The following is a 17,868-nucleotide window of genomic DNA, read 5'->3' on the forward strand; positions in this document are numbered from 1 at the left end:
GCACACCACTACTTTTCCAGTTTGTGGATATAATTGCCAGAGGGTTAGGTGAATATCAAATATTTTTATTTCTGTGATATAATTTGTTATAGCTTTGTAAGTCAGATCATCCAACAACATTTGCAGAATTTTTGTTTTAATAGCAGTCATTTATTGTATTGAAAGTTTCCCATGATCTTGTTGATAGAAGTTCATAAATCTGCAAAGAAATGACCTTGGAGGAATTGTCTCTGAAACTTTTTCTCTAAAAACTCATCACACTGAACACTTGAGATCTGTGTATTTTATTATAAGTTAATTTCCATCTTAGGTATAGAAATACCTTCCTCACATTATATGGGCGTGTTAAACTTTATATTAAGTATAATCCCTTCTCCACCCTAATTAAATCTGTTGGTTTTCTGACCTGTATTACTGCTATTATTTCCTTTATTGATAACTAATGTTAACTCAACATTCCAAAATGATCTTCTGTAATAGGAATTCTGCTGCCACACAGTTTTTAGTATTAGATACACTTTCATATCAAAAAGACTTTTTTTAACCTAAATATTTTTGCATAATAAAAATTGGAACCAAAGAGTTATAAAATAAATCTGCTTTCAGTGTTATTATTTCAGATTGTATTAAGTTCTGAGACTTTCTTGAATGCCTGCTATACAGAGAGCTTTGTGCTCAATGCTATACCCATACAGAACATATTGGAAACTATGATTAGGATAATAAATACTATGGCTTCTCTTATTTCTGTGCCATGATATCCTTTGTATCAAAGAGAAGGGGGTGGGAAGGAGGGATAATAGAAATAACAATTATAATAGTTACAAGAACAACAAACTAGCAGCAGCCATCCCTTTTATAGAATTGTTTAATAAGAAGGGTTGATATAATGATTGACAGAGGATATGAGGTAAATTGATCATTGTGGTTAAATTTTCTTATTGTGCATGCTCAGTTTTGATAAGACATAGTCATTTTATTCTAAGGGGAATAGGAATAATTATTACACTTAGAACCTTCCTATGATTGTGTCTTTTTCTAGGCATTTTAGAGCTGTGGTGTCCAATATGGTAATCAATAGCTATTTTACTTATTTATTTAAGATTTATTTTATTTATTTCTCTCTCCTTCCCCCCTGTTGTGTGCTCTCCACGCCCATTCGTTGTGTGTTGTTCTGCGTCCGCTTGCATTGTCAGGCAGCCCTGGGAAACTGCATCTCTTTTTTGTTGTGTCATCTTGCTGCGTCAGTTCTCCATGTGTGCAGTGCCACTCCTGGGCGGGCTGCGCTTTTTTAATGCAAGGCGGCTCTCCTTGCGGGGCGCACTCCTTGCACATGAGGCACCCCTACGCGGGGGCGCCCCTGCATGGCTTGGCACTCCTTGCGCACAGCAGCACTGTGCGTGGGCCAGCTCACCACACAGGTCAGGAGGACCTGGGTATCGAACCCCAGACCCTGCATATGGTAGGCGAATGATCTATCAGTTGAGCATGTCCACTTCCCTAAATTTAAATTAATTAAAACAAATAGAATTAAAAATTCAGTTCCTTACTATCTGTATTTCAGGAGCAGCATGTGGCTAGTGGGTATCATCTTGAACAGTGCAGAAAGAGAACATTTCTGTCATCAAAGAAAATTCTGTTAGACATCATTATTTTATATTTTCTGTGTTTCTACTTAACTGCTTTAATGTCCTTGTCTGTGGATTCTAACCGTGTCCCTGTGTCAGTTCTGAGTCTTTTTCCATTAATTGATTTTTTCCCCCCAAATTATGGTCTGGAAGTTTTCAAAATTTGAAAGCAGTAGGCCATGCCTATCTGGCCACCCCTGCCCCCATCTTTTTTGCACAAATAAAATGTTACCAGGGAACTCAGTGTAAAATAGATGAAACTGCCATGTTTGAAGCAGGATTGAGGAACTCAGAATCACACACACTTGACTTTATAAGAACATAGTTTTAAAAATGAATGATAGGAAGCGGATTCGGCCCAATGGATGGGGTGTCTGCCTACCACATGGGAGGTCCAGGGTTCAAACCCAGGGCCTCCTGACCCATGTGATGAGCTGGCCCATGTGCAGTGCTGATGTGCACAAGGAGTGCCGTGCCAGGCAGGGGTGTCCCCTGCGTAGGGGAGCCCCAGGAGTGTGCCTGTATGGAGAACTGCCCAGTGCAAAAGAAAGTTCAGCCTGCCCACAAGTTGCGGCCGCACACATGGAGAGCTGATGCAGCAAGATGACGCAACAAAAAGAGACACAGATTCCCGGTGCCGCTGACAAGAATACAAGTGGACGCAGAAGAACACACAGTGAATGGACACAGAGAGCAGACAACTGGGGCTGGGGGAGGGGGGAGGGGAGAGAAATAAATAAAAATCTTTCAAAGAAAAAAGAATAATATAAATATTCATATTATTCTCAAAGATGGTGATGCTTTGGAAATTGAACTTTCTTGTTGTTTATACATTACCTGATTTTTAAAAAAATCTCTATGTGACATAAAAATGCTTTTAAAAGGTTGTCTGTTTATAAATACAAAATTGGAAGCTGTTCACATGTTAAGCATACATAAAGTAAAAAGACTTTTTAGAAAGGTACTTATGTTAAAGTTATTTATTACAGCTAATGTTTAAAATTACTTATATCTCACATTAGAAAGATATAGATAAAATAAATACTAAAAATTATAGTCATGAAAATGTTTATAATCCAAAATAAGATATGAAATACACCTGAATATAATATATAAAAATAAAAAGCAGCAACATTACCTTAAAGTGATGGGATTTTTCATTTTGTTGCACAAATATTTTACTAATTATTACCAGTCTTAAGAAATGATAAATATGAAACAAAGGATTGAGGAAAATGTGCACACAATTCCATATTCCATATTCATTAACCATGCTTTTTTCACTTCAAATTTTCCTTCTTTCACCTTTTTCATTTTTAAATAATTGTTTATATTTTGAGACTGTCGCCAATTCATAGAAAAATTGCAGAGACAGTACAAAGAACTTTTGATTTCTAGAACCTGGTGCCCTGTAATCCTTGAATACTTTAAGTATGCATTTCCTCCATACAAGGACATTGTTCTGCATACCCAGAATACAGCTGTCAAAATCAGGAAGTTAGCATTGGTACATTACTTCCCTCCCAATTCTTACTCAAGTTTTACCAGTTGTCCAAGTAATGTTCGTTATAGTAAAAGGCTTCAGTTTTGATGTCACATGTCCCTTTTGTTGTCATTGTCTTTTCAGTCTCCTTTAGTCTGGAATAGTCCCTCATATTTCTTTGATTTTCATGACCTTGACACTTTTGAAAATCATAGAAAAGTTATTTTCTCAGATGTCCCTCAGTTTGGGTTTGTGATATGTTTCCTTGTAATCAGATTCAGAGTATTATCTTTGACAGGAACATCATAGAAACGATGTGTTCTTCTCATTGCATCCTATCAAATGGCACATACTTTCAGTTTGTTGCATTATTAATGATGTAAACTTTGATCATTTGATTAAAGTGTTGTTTGCCAGGTTTCTCCACTATAAAATTATTAATTACAAAGGAAGAAAGAAAAGTATTTTGTGGGAAGATACTTTAATACAATGTAATTATACTGTTCTCAACTCTCAGTTTGTATTAGTATAATCTCAAGGTTTTCTGTTTTTATTTTTTTATTTGTTATAATCGTTATTTATTTTGGTTCTCAAATTTTACCAGATTTGGCCAGTAGGAGCTCCTTCAAGTTGGCTTCTGTGTTATTTTGACATTACCCCATCATTCAGTGACTACTCCCTTGTATTAAAAAAAGAGTTCTGCTCTCATCTTGTGTTTTTCCTGCCATTTTCCCCCTGCCATTAGAGCTCTGGAATCAGCCATTTTCCAAAGCATTCTGGTTCTTTTTAGTGGAGATTGATAAACAGAAGCTTGTCTTGTCACCCTTGCTTGGACTTTAAATACCCCATGCCAGCCAGCCTCATCATTGAATGATCTCCTTACCCCTCTCGGGCTCTGACTTCCTTTATCAGCTCACCCCCACTCCATGGACCACCTCTTTACTTGGGAGGGATGGCTTCCTTACCCAGCTTGGGCTTGACACTTCTGACCAGGCAATCCTTCCTCCAGATGCCCTTCTCACTCTTCTCAGATTCTGATAGCCAGGACTGGGCCACCCCAATACTTAGATACTTTCCTTAACTCATTTGGGCTCCGATTCCCCTTGCCGGTTAACCCTTCCAGATGATTACTCTGCTCACCCTGTTCAGCCACACCAGAATGGAGATTCCTATGCCCTCAGTTCCCAACTCTCTGAAATACTATAGCTCTCTTAATGCCACTCAAAGGCTTTAGAACTGAATTGTTCAGGAAGGGAAGAGGAAGAAAAGGGGAACTTGAATGCATCTTTCATGTTGCTCTTTATTTTTTTGGATTGTCTTAAAAATTAGGAAATGTTACTTTTTCTGGCAAAATTATACAAATGACACTTTTTTTTGGCCACAGAGTTTTTAAATCTCTGTCTTCAAGTAAATTGAAATAAGGAAGTAGATGTTTTGACACCAATTTAGGATATATGTTTACAGACAGAGTAGTTATTTATATTTTGATTTAACTGTATTATTTAATATTACTTTGCATCAACTAGTTTTTAGGATTCATTTAATGTATCTGAGTAATCAAAACCTCTCATTTTGGATTGTTCTATAGAGAACCCAAGCTGCATTGCAGGCCATCAGTGCTGTCCAGTCAGGAAGTCTGGCCCTTACTGGAGCTCCTGCCAATGAAGGCACAGTCCTGCCTGGGCAAAGCCCTGTGCTCCGAATAATTATTGAAAACCTCTTTTACCCTGTTACTCTGGAAGTTCTTCATCAGGTAAGGAGCAGCACTCTTTTTTTTCTTCAAGATTTATTTTTACTTATTTCTCTCCCCTTCCCCCCCGTTGTTTGTTTTCTGTGTGTATGTTCTTCTTTGTCCACTTGCATTCTTGTCATTTGGCACTGGGAAACTGTGTCCCTTTTTTTGTTGCATCATCTTGCTGTGTCAGCTTTCCATGTGTGTGGCACCACTCCTGGGTGGGCTGCACCTTTTTGCATGGGGTGGCTCTCCTTGCGGGGTGCACTTGTTGCACATGGGACTCCCATGGCACTCCTTGTGCATGGTAGTGCTCTGCGTGGGCCAACTTACCACACTGGTCAGGAGACCCTGGGCACTGAACACTGGACCTCCTGTATGGTAGGTGGATGCTCTATCAGTTGAACCACAACTGCTTCCCAGCACTCTTGTGAAAGCAGAGTCAAATGTGATCTTTGTAAACTTTTGATATTTAGTAGCTAAGTTTTTGAGGTCATTGCTTTTGATTATTTGTTTAGATAATAAAATATTTTTCACCATCCTATTTCTTGTAAGATATTATATCAAGTAGAAATAATTTTTTGGCATCCTCTCTTTTTCTAATTTGAATACTGGATTAAAGAATTAGCTTTTTTATAGCTAAACTTGAAGATGACCAAAGCATGAAATCCTAGGAAAAACCATCATTAGAGAGGGCACCTAATTTATCTTTATTGGGATAGATTTATCTTTTTGTTGTTAAGTTGCAGGAGTTCCTTATATATTTTGGATATTAAATCCATATCAGATAAATAATTTACAGTACTTCCTCCATTTTGTAAGTTGTCTTTTCACTTTCTTGATAATGTCCTTTGATGCACAAAGTTTTTAATTTTTATGAACCCCGTTTTATCTCTTGTGGCTCGTACTTTTGGTGTCATATGTAAGAATCCATTGCCAAAGCCATGGTCATGAAGATTTTCTCCAGTGTTTCTTTTAAGCATTTTATGGTTTTAGCTGTTATATTTAGATCCTTGATCCATTTTAAGTTAATTTTATAATGAGTGTAAGGTTATTAATAATGTGTTTTACCACCATATGGTATATTATTTCATTGTTTTTTTATTTATTGTTTGTCTTCCTTAGAAAGAGCAAAGACTTTTGCTCTCTGTTTGGTTCACTGCAGAACTCTCAATGCTTAGAACACTTCCTGACATACAGTAGGTGTTCTGTGACTATTTGATGAATTAACAGTACATTTGACTGCCTCTAGTTGAACATCATCTAATTTCTGTCTCTAAAATTCACAAGAAGTAGATGCTGATTCAGAGGGTGAAATAGCTGATCCATATGACTTCCACTTGCATTCCTATGATTTGTAACACCGTTATTTCATACCATTAATTCATTTGTATTTTAGCTTCCTATTTTAATATTCCATTTATAATATTCTATAAAATAAGTTAAATATTTGTGTTCCAGGCACTATTCTAAAGCATTTATTGGTGTTGAGGGTTTAACATCTTAAGCTTGATTTAAGTCTATTTGATACCAACAGTTTTAATATAAAGTATATTTTCATTAAAAATAGTATTTATGAATCGGGTTACATTTATAAAGGTACTTTAATTTTTCATAGTTTAAACTAATCTGAACTTTTTTATAGATATTTTCTAAATTTGGTGCCGTCTTGAAGATTATCACCTTTACAAAGAATAATCAGTTTCAGGCTTTGCTTCAGTATGCCGACCCAATGAATGCACATTATGCCAAAATGGTAATTATGATCATTTTTCCCCGTTTTTCATTTTCCATTTGTTAATGACTCAATTCCTAGATATCTGAAGGAAGCCATCATGTCTTCTTTCCTGTCCCAGTTTACCATGTGCTCTTTCTTATAAGCTAAAAATTACAATTCTTTTCTTCATGTGCCACAGTTTTAGAACTCTTCATCATCTCTCAAATTTCTGCAACTCATTCCTGTTTGCCATATTTAAAGTCTAGAGTTGAGCACAGTACTCCTTGTGCATTCTAAAAATGTAGAACTGTCTTTGCCCTTGTGCTTTCATTTATTTGCTTTTTTTGCAGCCACAGTCATTGTTAATTCCTATTGAGTTCTGAATTAGTGAAGACATTAAGTGTTAAAAAATATGCTGCCATCATTTCATGTTGTCTGTTTTTTAGTATATGACTGCTTGACTTTTCTGACAAAATACAAAACTTTACATTCAGTTTAGTTACATTTGACTCATTGTTCCAACCTATTGCAATCTATCCCTAATCTTAATTATGTCTTTTATTGGTATCTGAATTATTCCTAATTTCTTATCAAAGTTAGGAACTAAGGGTTATAGTATTTTTGTGTACCATTCAGTATCTGGCACTTGATTAGGAACCATAGCCTTTGCATTTATTGTACCCTCTTCCTGAATACATTATTATAAATAAGTATTTTTGTGTGTATTTGTTTTCATTTATTTTTATATGCTTTGGAATCAGGTGTCTATTTTTAAAATTTTTAAAAATTCTAGCATTTGTGACATCATGATTATGCCACAAATATCCCTTTGGTATATTTTTATTCTTATGGAGGGAGGGGTTACTATCTTTAGTTTATATTAGAACTGATTCAAAATTTCCTTTAGCTTATTATTTGAAGTATTAAAAAATAAGTTTACAAGGCAGAAAATAAATGGTAGATGGGATTTTGTATATTGTGGCTCTAACAAGTCCCACCCATTAAGGCTTTGTTTCATCCTAACCCAAATAAACTAAATTGAAAAGAATTCAGATGAAATGTAAATTAGTTTTAAACTTTTACTATGGGTGAGGTAGTCATAATAATAGCTAATATTTATATAATACACAGTAGTTTTCTAAGCTTTTTCATTTCTCCTCTCACTGATCTTCTGGCAAGTATAGGCAAAATAGGTATTATTATCCTTATTTTACAGTTGAAAGAACTGAAACTCAGAGGTTTTCTTTTCCTTCCTCAGGCTCACACAGTTAGTGCCAGAGGTAGAGGTTAACCCAGGTGTTTGGCTTTTAGTCTAGTGCTCTTTGTTTTGTACCTGATTGCTACTTTGTGTCAAAGTAGAGGCTATTGATTTATCAGTGTTGTTGTTTTGGCAAAACATTAGTCCCTTCTCACTTGTTTTAGGCTCTGGATGGGCAGAATATCTATAATGCATGCTGCACTCTGCGTATTGACTTCTCCAAGCTCACCAGCCTTAATGTGAAATATAATAATGACAAAAGCAGAGACTTCACTCGCTTAGACCTTCCTACTGGTGATGGCCAACCATCCCTTGAACCCCCTATGGCTGCTGCTTTTGGTGAGTATTTCTTTTCTGGGTTACAAAGCATGTTTTGTGAATGTACACGTTTCATTTATTTATATATGTATGTCAGTTATCCTTTTCTTCTTTGAGTCTCAGGATTTCTAAAAGAAAGCAAGAATCATAGAGCAAAATACATCCACAAATTTAATCTTACCATTAGGAGGTTCTATTAGCTGGCAAACTAACACTTGACAGCTGAAATGGAGTTATAATTTATTACCTAACATTAATATTACTCATTCTTTGTAAGCCACACAATCATCCTATCCAATTAAAAGCCTTATTTATTAACATTAATTTAACTATGTTGGTTTAGAGCCAAGAGAATTTTTAAATAAAATGCTCTTTAAAAAAAACAAAAAGCGTTTCCCATTTTAAGAAATGTTTTTTTAAAAAGGCCTAAGGGAAGCAGATGTGGAGCAAATATTTGGGTGCCCTCCTACCACATAGAAGTTCCCGGGTTTGGTTCCCAGTGCCTCCTAGAGAAGATGAGCAAGAAGCAAGCTGGTGCAGTGGGCTGGCAGGGCAAACTGAAGCAACAACAGGACACTGCAAGGAGACACAAAGAAGAAACACAGTGAGAGATTCAACAAAGCAGGGAGCGGAGGTGGCGCCTCTCTCCCACATGGAAGGTCCTGGGTTCGGTTCCTGGTGCCTCCTAAAGAAAAGATGAGCAGACACAGAGAGTGCGTGATGGATGGACCCAGAGTACAGACAATGAGGTGGGGGCAGGGAGAAATAAAGTAAATCTTTAAAGATAAAACTAAAAGAAGGCCTAAATTAATGCTGTCTTCTTTCATTATTCCAGAAAGAGGGTTTGTTTTGTTCCTTATCCATCAGAGCTTCCATTTTTATCTTAATAATTTCCGTAGTGTTGCATTAATGAAAACAAGTCGTTCTGAACTGTCTCTACATATGTAGCTTTGAAGAGCTTCTCTCCTCTTTTATTTAAAATTAGTTCTCAATATATTTAAACTTTTTTTAAATTTCAAAAAACCTTTCTATAAAGGGAAAAGCAATGGAAGGCATAATTGGATCTTTCTTTAGGTTAAAATATGCTGCCTTTTGGTTTTACAACTCTCAAAAGTACGTTTATTTAGATAAAGTATTCGATTTTATTATCCTTTGTGGTTGATTTTCCTTTCCCAAGTAACGTCATAAAATAATATTGCCAAATGAGACTTTAAGTAGTTGTTATTTCATCTACATTTTATGGGTGAGAAAATTAAAGAATTCTTGGCCAAATGATTGTCCAAACTTTTCTAAAAAAATAGTTTGTCATTGTTTTAAAATAAAAGTTTTGTTATTTTTAGCTAAAAACGTCATACTGTTCAATACCTATCCCTAAAATTGTTTCTTTATTGGTCTGTTTGACCAAATGTTTATGTTTTATGTCTGTTACTAGTATCTAACTTTTATGTATAATCTGCAGAGCCTATTCTTTATCACTACCATTTTGATAAGTGTTAGCATTTGGGGCTATGTATTAGCCAAAGGGGTGCTAATGCAAAGTAACAGAAATCTGTTGGCTTTTATGAAGGGTATTTTTTTGACATTCACATATTCTTAATTGGTCACTGAATGAGAGAGTACATGAAGCAGTACTGGAGTGTTTGTCAGGGATTTCGTTTTCTCTATATTCCTAATATCTATTAGAGTGCTGGCTTGGAGTAAGTATACACAGAATATTGCTGAATGAATTAAAGAGACCAACTCAGGGCTGCTTTCTCACCAAAGTCGGTTTACACATATTGAAGGAAGATGGTGAATGATCTCTGCCAGGTCTCTTGGGCCTTCTCAGCTGCTCTGCTGCTCAGCTGCTCTGTTCTCTTCTGTTGTATACTCTCAGGCCAGTGGCTCATCTCTCTTCCCAGGGCTTTAGCTGTTTCAGCCTTCTCCTTTCTGTCACATGGCAGGACTGAAATGACTGAGTTTTTCTCCTTTTCCACATGTCGTTTTGTATGTTTGTTTATCAACCCACCAAGGGGGCAGGGACTCAATCTGTGTCATTCCTTTCTGATGTGGTCAAATCAAAGCCCTAATGTGTTTTTTTTTTTAAGTTTTTTTTTTAAATTTAATTTTATTTATTTCTCTCCCCTTCCCCCTCATCCCCCCACTCCTGTTGTCTGTTCTGTGTCTATTTGCTGCGTCTTCTTCTTTGTCTGCTTCTGTTGTTGTCAGCGGCATGGGAATCTGTGTCTCTTTTTGTTGCGTCATCTTGTTTTGTAAGCTCTCCGTGTAGGCGGCACCATTCCTGGGCAGGCTGCACTTTCTTTCGCGTTGGGCGGCTCTCCTTATGGGGTGCTAGTCCTTGCGTGTGGGGCTCCCCTATGCAGGGACACCCTTGCGTGGCACGACACTCCTTGTGCACATCAGCACTGCGCATGGGCCAGCTCCACACGGGTCAAGGAGGCCCAGGGTTTGAACCGCGGACCTCCCATGTGGTAGACAAACGCCCTAACCACTGGGCCAAGCCCGTTTCCCAAAGCCCTAATCTTAATAAGTAATTTAGTCAAGACATGTCAGCTGAATCTAATGCATTCAAAAGGTCTCACACCCAGAGGAATAGATTATTTTACAAATACAATCTCTCTTTTTGGGATTCATAAGTAATTTCATATTGTCACAGGATATCATTCAAGTTTGCCAAAACTTGGCTATGCAATGCAGAACTGCACTTTTAATTCCGCAATTGAATATATACTATTGGTGTAGTTAATGTTCTGCATTGTTAAAGGAGGACATTTAAAAAATATGGTTAAAAATTTATTTGGTTTCTGAATATAAAATATCAGAATGAGCACATCCTTCTTCTCATTGTGTTGTTAATCCTTAGTCATTACAAATAATGCCTATATCCTAAGAAATTCATCAGAGAGAAATACTAATTATATATTGGGTAAAATACATATATTCTTCCTTTCACTAATATTAATTGAAAATTACTATCTTTTCTTTTTTTCTTGGCCCCTGTAACACCACACACTCTCCTGAGTTTCTTCCTACTTCATTGGCTGCTCTTTCTATATCATTTAAAAGTCTGTTTAAAGGTGCCCTTTCAGGTTCCTAGGGCTGAGTTGTGTTAGCTCTGTCCCCGAATTAATGATATATATCATACTTATAGAAAAGCTTATGAAACACTTAAATATATTTTCAAACATTTGTGTAATTACTACCTAGATTAAGAAAGAGACTAGATTTACACATACTGAGAAAGTACCCTCTGTGCCCTCCTTATGAGTTGTATTCTACTCTCTCTGCCCCAGGTAACCACATTTCTGAATTTGATAATAATAATCCTCCTATATTTTTTCCTTTGTTTGTTTTTGTTTTTGTTTTTTACCCAACACTTAATGTAGCTTTAATGCTACTTTAAAATTTTTTTCACTTATCTTTTTTTTTTTTTTTTTTAATAAAGGGTATTTTTTTGGGGTAGGAGCTTACAGATACCAGGCCATAAAGCATAAGTTACTTACCTCATCAACTACGTGTTGGAGCAAGATGGCTGTTGATGTTTGAGAAGGTTCAGGCTTCCTGAGTCTTGCTTCTCTCTGGGCTCAGATTTCCTCTCTTCCCAGGACTTGCTTCTCTCCAGGCTCAGGGTTCCTCTCTTCCTGGGGCTTGCTTCTCTTTCCTCTGTGTACTTACTTCCCAGGGCTCCAGCTTAAGACTTCAGCTTCAAACTCCAACATCAAAACTCCAACATCAAAAAACCTCTTATCTTTAGAACTTTATGTAAAATGGAATCCACTGTTACTTTTTGCATGTGTGACTTAATTTCTTTCACTCAGCTTTAGGTTTTTATAATTCATCCATATCCAGACATATGGATGATTCTCATTATTGTCAAGTGTATATATAATATCACACTGAATGATTATATCTCAGTTTATCCATTCTACTGTTGATAGACATTTGGGTTGTTTTCAATTTGAGGCTATTATGAAAAGTGCTACTATAATTTTTCTTTGTATGTATCTTCTATTTAGACAAGAATTTTCTCAAGAGAGCCTAAGAGAAAAGGAATTGTGAGGTCATAGGGTATGTGTTTCTTCAGTTTTATTAGATACATTTTATTTGTTTTTGTTTTTCAACTTTTTATTTTGAAATAATTTCAACCTTTCACAACAGTTGCAAAAATAATACAAAACCCATATAGAGAACTCTCAGCATACCTTCCAACCAGATATCCAGCTCCATCAACTTCTTTTTTTTATTCCCCTCTTGTGGCTTTTTGTGTGTTGTCTGCTCTCTCTGTCCATTTGCTATGTGTTCTTGTGTCTGTATTTATTTTATTTATTTCCCCTCCCCGCCTTGTGGTTTGCTTGCTCTCTGCTCTGTGTGTTTGTTGCTGTGCTCTTCTGCCTTTTTTTTTTTTTTTTGCCTGTCTCCCTTTTTTTCGTTACCTTGCTGAGTCAGCTATCCTCAGTGCTTGCAGGCTGGGCGGCTCTTTGCAGCATGCGGGCAAGCATGCCTTCTTAGGGAGGCCCGGGGATGCAAACCCAGGGCCTCCCATATGGTAGACGGGAGCCCAACTGATTGAGCCACAGCTGCTTCCCTCCTTCAACTTAATATTTTGACGCATTTGCTGTATCACTCTACTTTATCCATTCTTTCTTCTTTCTTTCCTCCATCTGTCTATCCATCTTTCTATTTCTTAAACATTTTAGAGTTGGTTGTATATATCCTGCTTCTTGAAATACATTACCCATGTACATTACCTAAGAACAATTATATTCGTTTGTGTAATCACCTTAAGTATAGTTATCAAGTTCAAGAAATTTAACACTAATAAAAAGCACCCCACTGATATAGTCTGTATTCCAATTTATATATGTTACAATAATGTCCCTTTCAGCATAGTCATCTTATATTAGATCCAGTCCAGGATCATATATTCCACTTAATAGGTCGTTGTCTCTTTAGTCTCTCTTTTATTTAAATTGTGGAATCATATATAAAACATAATCTTTCCCACCTCACCCACTCACAAGAATACAATTCATTGGGATTAATCACATTCATAATGTTTTACTACCCGTACCACCATTTATTACCAGAACTTTCCCATCACCCCAAATAGAAACCCTGCATCCATTTGCACTAATTCCCCACTCCCTGCTCTACTCCATCCCCTGGTAACTTGTACTCTTGTCTCTATGAGTTTGCATACTATGCCAATTTCATATAAGTAAAATAATACAATATCTGTCCCCTTTGAGTTATTTCACTCAATGTGATGCCTTATTTGTATCAGAACTTCATTCCTTTATAAAGCTAAAATTATTCCACTGTGTATGTATATCATATTTTGTTTGCCCGTTTATCTGTTGGTAGACATTAAGTTGTTTCCACCTTTTGTCTATTGTGAATAATGCTGCTATGAACATTGGTATACAAATATCTGTTGGCGTCCCTACTTTCAGTTCATTTGGCTATATACCTAGAAGTAGGATTTCCAAGTCATGTGGTAGTTCTATGTTTAGCTTTTTGAGAAACCACCAAATTTTGCTACAGTCATGGCACCATTTTATATTCCCACCATCAAAGTAATATGGTTCCTATTTCTCCACATCATCACCAACACTTGTTATTTTCCATTTTACAAATAATAGCCATCATAGTAGGTGTGAGGTGGTTTCTCATTGTAAATTTCATTTGCATTTCCCTAATGTCTAATGATGTTGAACATCTTTTCATGTGCTTATTGGACATTTGTATATCTTCTTTGGAGAAATGTCTGTTCAAATCCTTGGCCCATTTTTTGGTTGGATTGTCTTTTTGTTGTTGAGTTGTAGGAGTTTATATACACACACACACATGATATTAAACTGTTATCCATATATGATTTCCAAATATTTTCTCCTTTTCTGTTGTCTTTTCACTGTCTTAATAGTATCCTTTGATACTATTTTGAGTTTTTAATTTTGAGTTTTTAATTTTGGTGAAGTCCGTTTATCTACTTTTTCTTTTGTTGTTCATGCTTTCAGTACAAAATCTAAGAATCCATTGTCTAATATAAAATCTCGAAGATATTTCTTTAGGTTTAATACTATGTGTTTTATAGTATTAACTCAAATTTAGGTTATTGGTCCATTTTAAGTTAATTTTTTTATGTGATGTGAAGTAGGGATACACTTTGATTCATTTGCATGTGGCTATCAAGTCTTCCTTGCAGCATTCCCCCAGTGAGGGATTTGGCACCCTTGTCAAAAATCACTTGGCCATAGATTTGCAAGTTTATTTCTGTGCTCTTAATTTTGTTCTTTGGTCTATACATCTGCCATTGCACGGGTATTGTGTTTTTTTGGTTGTTTTTTTTTTTTTTTTTAAAGATTTATTTTATTTCTTTATTTCTCCCCCCTTCCTCCATTGTCTGCTGTCTGTGTCTCCAATCCTGGGAACTTCCGGAATGGGAGAGAGGCGATCATTCTCTTGAGCCACCTCAGTTCCCTAGTCTGTTGCATCTCTTACTGTCTCTCCTCTGCATCTCTTTTTGTTGTCTTCTTGCTGTGTCAGCTCTCCACGTGGGCCAGCACTCCTGCATGGAGCAGCACTTCTGCACAGGGTGGCACTCCAGCCAGCTTGCCCTGGGCCAGCTTGCCTTCACCTGGGTATGTAACCTCCTATATGGACCTCCTATATGGTAGATAGGAGCGACATCTATTTCCTTGGTGTTGCATTGATTAGTGAAAATTTGTGATAAATTTTGAAGCATGAGTCTTCCGACGTTCTTTTTCAAGATCATTTTGTTGTTCAGGATCCTTTGCCCTTCCATATGAATTTTTTGTTCAGGCTTAATAGACTATTTTTCTTGTATAAAAACCTATGTGGTGCCCACAGCTGGGCCCTGGGTCTTCTGCATGGAGACTCAATGTGGGTCTTTATAGGATGGTCAGTGAATTCCTGATAGGGAGATTTGTTGAACACGCACTCTTTGCATAGGTTAGGTGTGAGATTGCTGTAGGTCGAAGGTGGCCTTGATAAAGTCATCCTGGTTGAGGTGTAGCAGTCATCAGTACAATCTAGCAGCAGCAGTTTCTTGGACATGTGGGCCAAGATGACGCCAGCACCTCTGGGAGTAGGGATGAAACATACCAGCATGGAGCCACAGTTTCCTTTCACCTTGCAGTGGACAGTATGGGGCCAGCCCTGCTGTCCAGAAACAGTGGAAAGCTTGACTGCAATAATGGCTCCATGGATATCTGTGACTTACTCCTTGGAGTACTTATCACCCAGACTTACATGGCCATTATAGTCCCTGATTGTGACAGAGGCCTTGAACCTAGTCCACAGGATAGTTTGTACAGGCATAATTTTCAAAACTTTGCCCTCGAGGAACCTCGCTAGTAAAGACAATGATCTTAGACTCCTGATGGGCAGAGAGGAGTAAAGAAATAGATTTAAAGGGACTTAATCTTCATGTCCTTGACTGGGAGGCCCAGCATGGTGACAGGGAACCAAACTTTGTCCTCGACCTTCCCCCTGTGAGCTCCATGGCCTTGGTCCTGCACCCCACCACTGAAGGCACCATGAAAAGGGACACAGCCTCCTATCCCAGGACCTCTGGGGCTTACCACAGCACCACAATTGTTGCCATTTGGTCTTTTCTTTTTTCTTTTTTTCAAGATTTATTTTTTATTTAGTCCTTCCCCGCCCCCAGTTGTCTGCTCTCTATGTCCATTCATTGTGTGTTTGTTCTTCTGTGTCCACTAGAATTCTTGTCAGCGGCAGCGGGAAACTGCATCTCTTTTTTTGCTGCGTCATCTTGCTGCGTCAGTTCTCCATGTGTGTGGCGCCTTTCCTGGGCAGGCTGCACTTTTTTCCCACTGGACGGCTCTCCTTAAAGGGCACACTCCTTGTGCTTGGGGCTGCCCTATGCGGGGGAGACCCTCTGTGGCACAGCACTCCTTACATGCATCAGCACTGCGCATGGGCCAGCTCACCACATGGGTCAGGAGACCCTGGGTTTGAACGTTGGGCCTCCCGTGTGGTAGACGGACACCCTATCCGTTGGGCCAAATCGGCTTCCTGGTCTTTTCTTAAAGAAGCAGCTCTTCCATATGAATTTGACAGTTGGCTTTTCCATTTCTGTAAAGAAACCTGTTGTAATTTTGTAGGGATTGCATTGAATCTGTGAATTGCTTTGGGTAGTATTGACATCTTGACATTAAGTCTTTTAGTCCATGAGCATAGACTATCCTTCCATTTGTTTAGGTCTGCTTTAATTTCTTTCAGTAATGATTTGTAGTTTTCCATGTGCCAGTTCTTTACATCCTTGGTTAAATTTCTTCCTAGGTATTTTATTCCTTTAGTTCCTATTATAAATGGAATTGTTTTCTTAGTTTCTTTTTCAGATTGTTTATTGCTGAGGTATAGAAATGTCTTAGTTTTCCTGATTTGCTATGACAAATACCTCACAGTGGGTTGGCTTCAACAATAGGAATTTGGGCTACAGTTTTAGAGGGCAGAAGTTTAAATCAAGATGTGGTTAAAAGTTTTGCATCCTCCCAGGCTCAGTAGTGTTCTAGCTGGTTGGCTGTCTTTGGGTTACTTGGCTTTTCCATGGCATGACAATGCCCTCTCCTTTTCCTTCCTGGTTTCCATTGACTTGCAGCTTCTTTTTCTTTATATGGCCTCCAGTAATCCAGATTAAGACCCACCTTTTATCTTAATTTAGCATCTTTAAGAGATCTTATTTATAATGGTTCACACCCAAAGGAATGTGAATTAAGATTAAGAACATAATCTAAATTGAAGTACTTAATTGAGTCTAATACAAGAAACACTGCTGATTTTTGTGTATTGATTTTTGTACCTTGCCACTTTGCTGAATTCATTTATTAGCTCTACTAGCTTTCTTATAGATTCTTTGGGATTTACTATATATAAGCTCACGATACCTGCAAATTGGGATAGTCTGACTTCTTCCTTTCCTATTTGGATGCCTTTTATTTCTTTTTCTTGCCTGATTGCTCTGGCTAACACTTCTAGCACACAATGTGAAGTAGAAATGGTTAGGGAAGTGGCTGTGGCTCAAGCAGTTGAGCTCCTGTTTATCATATGGAGGATCCAGGTTTGTTTCCCAAGACCCGGTTTAAAAAAAAAAAAAAGGAAAATGGTGTCCCAGACTTGTGCAGTGAGGCCCACGCCCCCGCATGGTGTGAAGCAACACACCAAAAAGATGACAGCACAACCAGATGGGTTAAAAAAAAAAAGGTGATAGCAGGTATCACTGTCTTTTGGGGGGCTCTGTTAGGTGTGTAAAATATTTGTAATTGTTATGTCTTCTTCTTGAATTGACCTCTTTATCAGTATATCATGACCTTCTGTGTCCCTTACACCAGTTTTTTAATTAAAGCCTATTTTATCTGATAATAATGTACCTACCTGAACTCTTTTTTGGTTATTACTGGCAAAGTATATTTTTTCCATCCTTTTGCTTTCCGCTTACTTGGGTCTTTGAATTTAAGGTGAGTCTCTTGTAAACAGCATGTAGTTGAGTCATACTTTTATCTATTATACCAATCCCTACCTTTTTACTTAAGACTTTAAGCCATTCACATTTGAAGTAACTATTGATAAAGCAAGGCTTTCCTCTCTCATTTTGTTCTTTGGTTTCTATATCTTGCACCTTTTTTTTTTTTTTTGTCCTTCAATTCTATTATTGCCTTTTTAAAAATTTACATTAAATAGTGAACCCTT

General features: G+C 37.3%; 1 protein-coding gene and 1 pseudogene across 11 annotated transcripts in view; one reads left to right on the forward strand and one right to left on the reverse strand.

Annotated features, from left to right (window-relative positions):
• The window catches only part of PTBP3 (polypyrimidine tract binding protein 3), a 130,259-nt gene that overhangs the window by 86,571 nt on the left and 25,820 nt on the right, over positions 1 to 17,868 (forward strand). For all 11 annotated transcript variants that reach the window (XM_071217059.1, XM_004463906.3, XM_012527345.3 and 8 more), the window contains 3 exons: positions 4,700 to 4,864; positions 6,489 to 6,599; positions 7,983 to 8,157. In XM_071217059.1, coding sequence (XP_071073160.1) covers positions 4,700 to 4,864; positions 6,489 to 6,599; positions 7,983 to 8,157 — 451 coding nt within the window. The remainder of the gene's footprint in view (positions 1 to 4,699; positions 4,865 to 6,488; positions 6,600 to 7,982; positions 8,158 to 17,868) is intronic.
• LOC139439466 (small ribosomal subunit protein uS5 pseudogene) lies at positions 14,867 to 15,782 on the reverse strand (annotated as a pseudogene).

The sequence above is a fragment of the Dasypus novemcinctus genome, chromosome 8 (genome assembly GCF_030445035.2).
Source record: "Dasypus novemcinctus isolate mDasNov1 chromosome 8, mDasNov1.1.hap2, whole genome shotgun sequence".
In the NCBI taxonomy this organism is placed as follows: Eukaryota; Metazoa; Chordata; class Mammalia; order Cingulata; family Dasypodidae; genus Dasypus; species Dasypus novemcinctus.